At 43.4% G+C, this 11021-nt stretch overlaps 1 protein-coding gene across 10 annotated transcripts in view; it reads left to right on the top strand.

Moving 5' to 3' along the window:
- The first annotated feature begins 2930 nt into the window (after nucleotides 1-2930).
- Nucleotides 2931-11021, top strand: part of Med15 (mediator complex subunit 15) — a 69983-nt gene continuing 61892 nt past the window's right edge. For 3 of the 10 annotated variants that reach the window (XM_063226079.1, XM_063226082.1, XM_063226080.1), the window contains exon 1: nucleotides 3008-3111. Coding sequence is in view for 2 of the 10 variants with exons in the window: in XM_063226072.1 (XP_063082142.1) it covers nucleotides 3044-3111 (68 nt within the window). In the remaining 8 variants the exon portion in view is untranslated. Of the gene's footprint in view, nucleotides 3112-3229; nucleotides 3247-11021 lie in introns of those variants that run through there. The other 7 variants (XM_063226072.1, XM_063226076.1, XM_063226074.1 and 4 more) reach the window with 5 other exon arrangements.

Raw genomic sequence — 11021 nt, 5'->3', positions numbered from 1 at the left:
AATGAATATAACCTACAGGGACAAGGATCTAACAAGAGATATTTGAGAAAGGCCAGGTGTGGTTGAACATGACTACAATCCCAGTAATTAAAGGTAGCCTGAACTATATATACAGTGATACTGTATCTCCTCTATCTCAAAAAAAAATTGCTGGTGATATAGCTCAGGCAACATAAGTGCCTGCCTGGCAAGTTTGAGGTCCTGAGTTTGGTTTCCAGTACAGAAAAAAAGTGCACTGCCTAGCTCTGTAACTGTTTCATGGCTCTAATTGCTTGCTTGCTTGCTTGTTTGCTTTTCTTTTTCCTTTTCTTTTCTTTTTTTTTTTTGGTACCTGGGATCAACTCATGACCTTATATTTGCCAGGCAGGTGCTTACACCACTGAACTAAATCCCTGGCCCCCTATAATTGTTTTGTTGACCCCTATAACCATGCTAGCATAACTGAACATTAAGTATACTTGATTGTACCAAGCTTTGTGGTCGTTAATCTAGTCTTAGTCTTGTAACTGATGGTCATTAATCTAGCCCTGTAACCAATGATCTAACTAACCAGAACTGCCAGATTGTCCTGTCCTGCCTTTGCAACCATTGCTTATGCCTCATATCAAAATGTTGGCTCACAGACACTAACTGCCTAGCTTTTGTTAGCAGTTATTCCGGCCAGGACCACTGCTATAAAATAAAGCTGTTGACTGCCTCTTGACTTTGGGTGTTGTTCTTTCCCCGGACTCAGTTTTGCCACAACAGAAGGACTGCAAGTTTTAGGCTAGTCTGGGCTATTATAGCAAGATTCTTTTGCAAATAAACAAGCATGGGAAGCCCATATATAATATGGGCAGTTACTATCTTCTAAAGTATCACAGAGAAATATTTATTATTCCCTTTTTTGTGGGGGGAGGTTGAGACAATGGTTTGCTGTGTGGTCCAGGTTGGCCTTAAACTCATCATGTAGCCCAGGATGGTCTTCAAATTGTGGCAATCCTCTTTCTTCAGCCTCTGAGTGCTGGGATGAGAGGTGTATGCCATTACACCCATGCTTACTTTTTTTTTTCTTGCAATATTAGTTATTGAATGCAGGACCTTCACACAGAGTTATATCCCCACCACATACCTTCCCTTTCTTTTCTTTTGAGACTAAGTCTCACTATGAAGTTCTAGGCTAGAACTTTCCATCCTCTTGCCTCAAGCCTCCTGAGTCCTGAGTCCAGGGGTCACAAGGATATACCACCAACCATAGCATAAATGCTTTTTTTATTTCTAGTGCTTGGGCTAGCATTTAGCACTTTATGCATGCTAGGCGATCATTCCACCACTGAGCTACACCCCAGAAATTCAGAGTAATATTTTCTTTTCTTTTCTTTTATTTTGTTCTGGGGATTAAACTCATGACTTCACGCTTGCTGGGCAAGCACTTATACCACTGAGCTTAACCCTGACCTCAGAGTAATATTTTAGATGTCAAAAATGTGCAAGAGTGTAAAAGTTGTACCTCCTTATTACATATAGACTAGGAATTGCTCCACACTTTAAAAGGGCAAATTATATAGTATGTGAATTATACAATAATAAAAATGTGCAAGAGAAGTACAGATAGTATAATCAACCATTCTGACATTTTAAAAAAAGCATTTATGCCTGGGTCTGAGGGGGTTGTGGGGACTCAAGACTTTCATAGCTTTTTTTTTTGTCTTTTTCCTTTTTATCGGTACCGGGGATCAAACTCACTACTGCCTGCTTACAAGGCAGGCGTTTACGCCGCTGAGCTAAATCCCCAGCCCCTAAGACTTTCATAGCTTTTTAAAACCTGGAAAGTTCTGGACAAACCAGAACACACTTACCAGCCTACGTAGAGTTTCTTTTCTTTTCTTTCTTTCTTTTTTTTTTTTTTTTTTTTTTTTTTTGTATTTTTACTGGTACCAGGGATCAAATACTGGACCACAGGCTTGCAAGGCAGGTGCTTATGCCACTGAGCTAAATCCCCAGCCCTCTTAGAATTTCTTTTAAAAGCTATTTTGGGAGAGTAACAGTAAAAATATTTGAAGATATGGATAGTTTTCACATCAATGCAAGATTTTGTTAGCAAGAGGGCCTTCCTCTGAGGAACCTGGTCATCCCTTCCCTCATCTCCTACCTAGTGCTAAGGGATAAAGGGTGTACACAGCTTTCTTAAAAGTATCCTCAGAGCCAAGAGTGGTGGTGCACACCTGTAATCCCAGCACTTGAGAGGCTGAGGCAAGAGGATTGCTGTGAGTTTGAGGCCAGCGTGGACTACAGTGTGAGCTGAAGGCCAGCCTGAATTGCATAGTGAGACGCTGTCTCAAAAAAAAAATGATCCGCAGACTCAGAAATCCTTCATTGTGATCCTCCTGCCTCAGCCTCCCTCCGGAGTATCTGGGATTACAGGCATGCACCACCGCACCTGGTTGGTATTTATTATTTTTATGAGCTTTTCTGTTATCTTTCCACCTTGTCTACTTGGTGGAGAACAAACAGCCCAGATGGTAGTGGAAGGCTGAACATCAAACTGTTTTCTTTTTTTTTTTTTTTAAACACAGGGTCTAGCTATGCAGTCCAAGCCACCCTTGATTTCAAACCAAACCAAACCAAACCAAACTAAACTAAATCTTCTCAAGCATCCCTATACACAACTGGCCACTTGGCTCATTTCCCTCAGGGACTAAATGAGACTAGCCCACAGAAGGGTTGCAGGAAATGCAAGACAGCAGCAATTCCTGTCGCAACACCAGGAACTCCACACAGCCACCATTTCCCCAGTCTGCACATCTGGGATCCAGGCTACGCAAGACAGTACTCGGGTAAGGAGTGCAAAGCTCCAGGGAGAGCCTAAAACTGGAAGCCTCGCCCGGGAAAAGTAGAGAACTCTATTTCCCACAGGCCCGCGCGCGCGACTCTCTTTCCCACAATTCCTTCTCTACTTCCGGCTCAGCCAAGAAGCCTTGGAAGGCTTCCGGGTTTGGGCCTGGTTGTAGTAGAGGCGGCGGTGGCCGAGTGGGACAGGGGCAGCTAGGGCTGGAGTACCGGTATGGACGTTTCGGGGCAGGAGACTGACTGGCGGAGCGCCGCTTTCAGACAGAAGCTGGTCAGTCAAATGTGAGTAGGGGCCGGAACGGATGGCAGGATGATCAGACGGTCTGTCCTCGCGCGGCGGGCGAGACCGGGGCTGGACCTGAAGTAGAAACCCCGGCAGGGAAACCAGGCAGGGTCTCGAGGGCTCCCTTAACCCGCGTGAGTTATAAGGCGTAGCCTTATTCGATTGCTCCCTTTGTTGTTGGCGGACAGGGACTGCTTGTTAGCTTTCTTAGGGCAGAACTCTGCAAACCAAGGAGCTGTAGCTTATGAGTCATCGTCCTGAGCTTTCTCATTCGTTGTGTGCCTTGAGTGAAGACTTTCCCTGGTTTTGATTCATACGGAATTCGGAAATGGGAGGCAGCCATCCATAGTGGTTTTAGCAAAGCTAGATGCTTTGTGGCTTCTTCAAGAAGTGCATCAGGATGAGAGAAAGAAATTGGAAGAGGGTTGATAGAAGATGAATATGGGAGGTGCTTGAGTTATGAGCCGAAGGAACGGAAAATCTAACGGAGCTTGGGCTTGTTTAAAGGGTAGCAGGAAGCCGCTGTCAGGAAGCGAGCATAGATTCTGGAGGAGGGAGGGAAGACGTGGGGTTAATGCGCCTCCCATCCGAACTCCAGTTTGTTCACTACTTGTTTCATTTAGTAGTTTTTACTGCGCTTACGTTTGTCACCAAATAGCCAGAGACAGCCTCTTATCATGGGAGATGCCACTACAGGTTAAGGAACAAACATTATACGGTATTGCCAGTATTCTGTGATGTTGTGGTTTCTTGGAGGGAGGGTGCTTCCTGCAAAGATACAGTTAGCTTGAGTAGGCTTGGAGTAGCCTTGAGGAGTAGGTGACCAGCAGAAGTGTGAAGGACCAAACAGAAGATTGAGAATTGAGAGTGCTTACTGCATGAAGGACCTTTGTTGTAGGCTGAGGGTTCTGGAGTTATGGAGTAAGGAAGTTCGGGGATATAATGGAATGAAGGTGAGCAGGTGCTAGCACGTTTCTAGTAGGTGTTGCACTAAGGAATTGAGCCTGTATTTGGCATGGGGCCTGCTTTGAGTTTGGAAATTGCCAGTGTTCGGAAGATCTTCCAAGTCCCGGAGATGAATCAAGGACTGAGAGACCAGGCACGTCATTTGTGGAGTTTTGTGCTCTTGGGACTTAGGGAGCTGTCCCTTTTCATCCTTGTATTTCCAGGGCTAGGTCTCTGCTTTATCATGTTACTTGCATAAAATCGTCGTGGAATGACTAGGCAAAAGATTATAAAAGCCCGTTTTAGACTCTGGTAGAAACTGAAAGAGGAAGACAGATTGTAGAGAAAGGAGAGAGTGCGGACAATTCTTGATGACTAACTGGATGGAGGGGGTGGGGTGAAGCATTGTGGAAGGAAGGAAGCTGGGGTGAATGCTGGGAAACCACAGAGGATGGAGTAGGAACTGAAACATTAGTGGCTCAAGCACTACTATGGAATAGCCTCTGGGTAACTCTGGATATTGCAGAATCCTCAACAGTGTTTTGTTGATAATTCTTGAAGGATAACCCACCTGAGGACTCTTGTTAGAAAAGCCTCCAGGGCAAGGATTCCTCTTTGGGAAAGCCCTGTAATGAAGAACTAGAAGAATGTTTCCTTATCGCTAGGCAATGGGGAAAGGCTGGAGAAGTGTCAGAGGGCTGGAGGGAAGATTGAAGAGTTTTGAGTGTTTGAGGCTGACCAGGTACTTCATAATTCAGCTTCTTTGTGCTTTCTAGGAGAACTGAGTTTTTTTTTTTTTCCTTGTGCATTATTTTTCTGTTGCAGTCGTAACAAATTACCACACATATTGCACTTTAAAATACAGATTTAGGGGCTGGGGATTTAGCTCAGCAGCATAAGCGCCTGCCTTGCAAGCAGGCAGTCGTGAGTTTGATCCCTGGTACCGATAAAAAAGGAAAAAGCAAAAAAAAAAAAAAAAAAAAATACAGATTAGCTAGAGTCTGTAATTCATTTGGGAGGCTGAGGCAGGAGGATTGCTGTGAGCCCAAGGCTGCCTGGTCCACATAGTGAGCTCAGAACCAGCCTGAGCTACACAGTGAGACTGTCTTTAAAAAAATAAAAAGGGTTTTGTTACCCACTCATTTCTGTAGATCTGAGTTTCAGATAGGCTTAAGTGAGTCTTCTGTTTTGAGTCTTACATGGCTAAAATCAAGAAGTTGGCAAGATGCATTTCTTGCTGGAGGCTCTGGGATGTAATCTGTTCCCAAGGCTATTAGGGTTGCTGGCCATATTCAGTTCCTTGCACTTATAAAACTAAACTGTCCTCTTTCCTGAACGTTTGCTAAGGGTCATTTGGTCACTTTTTTTGTTCCCTAGAGGTTTTTTTTTTTCTCATGCTTTCTGTGTGCTTTTAGCAGCATCCAGTTCTTTGGCTTCATCTCTGACTTTAGCTGGAGAAAATTTGCTTTTTACTGCTCAGTTTAAAGTGTGTATCCTTAATTATACATGCGAAGTTCTTTTGCCACATAGTATAGCATATTTACAGATTCCAGAGGTTAGAGCCTGCATCTTTGGAGAGGGACAGTCTCCTACCACAACTGGGTGAACAGTTTCAAAGATTCTCTCCCACAGTTTTTTTTTTTTTTTTTTTTTTTTTTTTTTTTTTGTCTGTTTGAGAAAGGGTCTTGCTATATACAGTTCAGGCTAGCCTTTAGCTCTCTTTGTAGTCCAAGCTGGTTGCAAACTTGCAACAATTCTCCTGTCTCAGCCTCCTGAGTGCAGGTGTTACAGACATGTACCACCATGACTGACTTCAAAGGTTCCCTTCTTGTGATGGTGTTTTCAATTCTCAGGTTTATCTGTTTTTTTCTCTAGGTTTCACTTTCCTGGTGCCTTGGTTTATTGTGTGTACATAGTTAGAGAGAAGATTTGCATTTTGGTCTTCTACACATCTTTAGTTCTGACTTGCTCTGGTGTTTATGCTGTTGTTGGCCATTTTGGAAAGTGCTTTGATCTGAAGAGATTTAAAGTTAATGAGGGAATAAAGAAAAAAATAGAGCCAGAGGTGTAACTCGGTGGTGAAATGCTTGCTAATATATGTGGAGCCCTGTGTTTGATCTCCAGCACCAAAAAAATAAATTTTTTTAAAAAATGTAGCAAAGAACTGGGAGGTTTAAATGAAAGTGAAAGTGTCTAATTGTCAATTTGCTGTCTCCACCTCCCTCTTGAGGATCTACTGTGTCTAGGGCACAAGCTGCAGACTGTGGGATAATCTGGCTTTCTGACTCCCAGTGAGATAAAGCAATTTTGAGTTGATACTAGTTAGACAGCTGGTATGGAGAAGAACTAATAAGGCCAAAGAGATTCTCCACAGTGGAGAATCTACCTGTCTACTTTCCTGGACTGCCACTGCCACTCACTGTCTACCTACCAGGTTCTTCCTTCCCCAGTAGCACAGGTGGGGGTGACGTGTAGTGTGTAGCCCCAACAGGCTTGTGCCACTGCCCATCAGTGACTTCTCAGCAGTAAAATAACATTCCAAGCAGTTCCATTCTCTTGCCCTGCCTGGTTTATCTTGGACTTCCCATTCTATTCTAACCTCTCTGATCTTTCTACTACTTGAATGTTTCAAAGTTTTTTGGGTTCTATTTTTCTTTCTTTTTAGATGCCGAGAATTGAACTTAACTTAGTCTTGCCATGCTAAGCATACTACTGAGGAATACTGTCAGCCCCTAACCTTGCCTCTCTTCTTTTTTCCCTCCCCTCCGTTCCCCTCTCCTGTCTCCTTCTCTCCCTTCTTTTCCTCTCTCCTCTTCTCTCCTCCTCTCTCCTCCCCTTCCCTCTCTTTCCCTCCCAGTAACTAAACATTAAACCCAAGGCCTCATGATACCAGGCAAATAAGTGCTCCAGCAGCACTGGGATACAACCCCAGTCCTTTTTTTTACTTTGGGACATAGAGTCTCACTAAATTGGCTTTGAACTTACAATCATTTTGTCTTACCCTCACAAGTCCCTTAAGTAAAGCATATGCCACCACATGTGGCTTGCCCTCTTTTTTATTTTATTTTATTCTTTGTCTTTTTGAGACAGGGTCTCACTATGCAGTTCCAGCTGGCCTTTGGCTCACTTTGTGCCCTAGGCTGGTCTCGAACTTGCAGTGATTCTCCTGCCTCAGCCTCCTGAGCGCTGGGATTACAGGAGTGTGCCACCACACCCAGCTTTGTTCTCTTTTTTATTTTTATTTTTTGAGACAGGGTCTCAAAATGTAGTTCAGACTGTTCTTCAGCTTTGTAGCCCATCCTGGGCTTGAACTTGGGATGTTCCTCCTGCCTTAGCCTCCCAAGTGCTGAGGTTTGCTTCACCACACCTGGCTGTTCTTTTTTCTTTTTTCTTTCTTTTTTTAAAAAAATAATGTATTATCAAGTATTTAAAGTATTTTGGGGGGGACCTTTCTCCCCTGTGTCATTATGAGCAGCTCCTTCTCTTTAGGTGTCTGCTTATATATCAAATACCCCCACCCTGTGCCTAAAGTGGATTTGTCCCTTTAGATAGGGCTTATTTATTTATTTGTAGTACTGGGGATTGAACACAGGGCCTTCAGACTGAGCTATATCCCTAGCCTTTTATTTTATTTTATTTTTTGGTACCAGGAATGGAACTCAGGACCTCACACTTGTCAGGCAGGTACTATGCCACAGAGCTATATCCTTGGAGCTCCTTTTTTTTAAAATTTTGAACAAGGTCTTGGTAAGTTGCTGAATTATTTAGACTGAATTTGTGATCCTTTTACCTTGCCTCCCAAAGTGTAGGATTACAGGCATATACTACCATATCTGATTTCTTTAATAGGTGTTAATTTATCTTTTTTTAGTTTTCTCCTGGGACTCCAGTAGAATGCAAGAGAAAATATTTGAGGGCTGTGTGAGGTACTCTTGTACTATAGCGGTCTTCTTTGCTTGAACCAAGGCATATCGTAAAGCTCTGGAACTCCTGTTTTTACCACTTGTTAGCTGAGTGATCTAAGGCACTATTGGATCTTTCTGGAACAGTTTACTTATATGAAGTGGTAGGAGTTCAATCTGTCTCGCAGGGTTGAGAGACCTCTTGAATCTGAAATCTGTAAAAACATTTGGTGACCCAGTGATGACCTCCCTGATACCTCCTCCTCTGCTCTTGCAGGGGTTGAATATTTTGGAGTCTTGGATCATGAAATTGATAGCCTAACCCTGGTTTTGGGCTTGATATTGAGAGAAGCCTATAAGGGAAGAGTTGTTGGGAAACTTGGTAGGTTCAGATCAGCTCTTTCTTGCAGGGATTTCACAAGAGCCGTTAGGGCCCCCTGAGCCAATTTTTATGAAGCTTGAGCCTTTCTTTTGGGACTGTTGGGTTAATGCTAACAAGTCTGAGCTGCAGGTTTCTATAGGCTCCTGGAAAACAAATGGGTGTGTGTGATGATTAGTGCTATACGTAACAGAATAGATTCACAGGAAATATGTAAGGAGTGAATAAGTGGTTTACTTTTCCTAATATCCTATTGAGATTTTTATCTCTCTCACCCCTAGTACAGCAGATTGCACATGTATGAATAAATAAGTGTTTGTTGGGCTGCACAGAATGGAGACAGGAAGAAACACAGGCGGGGAAGGTCAGTTTCATATCTGAACTCTGGAAAAAGTGCTAAGATGGGGGAGGGAGAGCATGCGGGACTTTTGAACCTGGTTGGTGAAGTTTCCTGGGAGGTGTGAACTCTAAACTGGGTGTGGCAGCAAATGTCTGCACTCTCAGCAGTCTGGAAGGCTGAGACAGAAGGATCAAAATATTGAAGTGAGCCTGGACACTTAATAACTTACCAAGACTTCATCTCAAAAAATAAAAAAAGGGGTATAACTCAGTATTAAGGTCTGGGTTTGATCCTCAGTACTAAGGTGGGGTGGGGAGGAAAGAGATGTAAAGTTCTAGATCTCACATTTAGGTATGGAGAGTTTGTCCTGGACCACAAGAGGAAAGTCACGTGCTTTTTTTTTTTTTTTTTTTTTTTTTTTTTTTTGGTACAGGGCATTGAACTCATGACCTCAAGTTTGCCAGACAGGTGCTTATGCTGCTGAGCTTAATCCCCGGTCCTAAATCAAGGGCTTTTTAGCCAGAAACACAAAGAATAAAGAAAACAAACAACAGAACAGCAACTTTCAAGGGTCCTGGGGCCATCATAGATGTGAAGGGAGTACCTTTAAACTTGCAAGTCCAGATCCTTTCCATAGGTCATGTAATGGTCCCTTCCAAGGCGTAAGCCAGTGAGTTTTGGCCAGGCTTGTTCTGTGGTTTTTCCCACGTAGTTCTCCGAATAGCCCTTGTCATTCTGGCTCTTATTTTTCAACGGAGGCAGCTGGGTCCCAATTTCAACTTTGTAGCCTGGTGTTGATTTTGAGCACTGGCTTTCATGGGTGTCTGTATAGAACTTATTGCTAGAATATCTGCTCTGTGAGGTGAAGGTCTATCTTTCTGTTCACCTGCATAGCTCCAGTGCCTTGAAAGGGTTATTCCTGATGGCAACTAGGAATGACTATTAAGCCTCTAAGGGGATGTGAGTCCTCAGTCTTCTGCTCAGGAGTCCAGGACTTGCTGAACAGCTGTAAGAGCAGCTGACATGCAGTGACAGCTGTGCCAAACTCTATGGTGGAGTTGGCATATGTTGAGTCATTACCCCTCATGCTTAACTGTCATAGCAGCACTTGTTCTCACTTATAAAATGAGGAAACAGTACTAGTTACTTTACATGTTACAGATGAAGGCCAGCTAGACTAAAACATGACAAGAGTGGCAAATTACTAGGTTATATCTGTTTTGGAGAAATGGGAGAATAGTACCTCAAGATTAATACCAGCCAAGTGCATATTGGGGGACCATGTAGAGGAGCCTGCTGCACTAGTGGACCTCCTGTTTATAATTTCAGCAACTCCCTATGAATCTTTAGGCCCCAGAGACCAGAGAAAGTGCTAGCAAAAAACTCACATTGATCTTTAGCCTCTATCACAGGCCACAGCCAGCTCTCAAGTCCATCGCCTCCTTTTTGTATTGGGATTGAATCTAGGGCCTTTGCACTAAGTTACATCTTTAGCCCTTTAATTTTTTTTTTGAGACAGGATCTCACCAAATTGCCTAGGCTGGAATTTGCTATCCTTCTGCCTCAGCATCCTGAGTAGCTGGGTTATAGGCATAAATTGCTGTACTCCGCTCCCCCAAGTTGTTTTGATGTTCAAGATATTTTAGGAGCTGCACATTGTGTGGTTTCAATTATGAGTCCTAATCTCTTCTCAGGTCTGCAGCTGTGTGCCTTATGCCCATATCATTCTGCATTTTACTGGGCTGCCTGTGGCTCCTTAAATGAGTCTAACTCTTTTTCCTAACTACTCTGTATCTGGTTTGTTTCCCTGCCTGAAAGACTCAACTTTCCCTGGACTGAACAGTACTTCACTGCACAGAAAACTAGACCTCCCTGCCATCCCCTGCTTTACCCACAGATTAGATAAAAGGTATCAGTTTGCCCTTGGGTTGTTTGAAGGCTTTTCTCCCATTCTAAATTCTTCAGTGCAGGAACCACAAGAATTTATTTTTTATTTATTTTTGTCTTTTTAAGACAGGGTCTCTTTATGCAGTTCAGGCTGACCTGGAGCTTACTTTGTAGCCCTGGATACTCTCAACTCATAGTGATCCTCCTGCCTCAGCCTATTGAGTGCTGGAATTATAGGTGTGAGTCACCAAGCCCAGCTCAGCATGAATGTTTTTGAGTCATGTTGATATCTGTCTGGCCATGAGTGTGCTGTATGCAGAATTCCTAGGTCCATGTAATATAGGTTTCTTGGGCACTGTGGTCTTGAGGTGCTGTGGTGATGGGGACTCACCTGTTGGGTAGCTCATCTTCAAAGATGGAGCTGGCAGTAATACCACATGAAGACAGGAAACCAAC

The sequence above is a fragment of the Cavia porcellus genome, unplaced genomic scaffold (assembly GCF_034190915.1).
Source record: "Cavia porcellus strain 051 isolate PalLab524CR breed Dunkin Hartley unplaced genomic scaffold, mCavPor4.1 scaffold_16, whole genome shotgun sequence".
Lineage (NCBI taxonomy): Eukaryota > Metazoa > Chordata > Mammalia > Rodentia > Caviidae > Cavia > Cavia porcellus.
The sequence above is the reverse complement of the archived record's forward strand: the minus strand, read 5'-3'. Positions and strand labels throughout refer to the sequence as shown.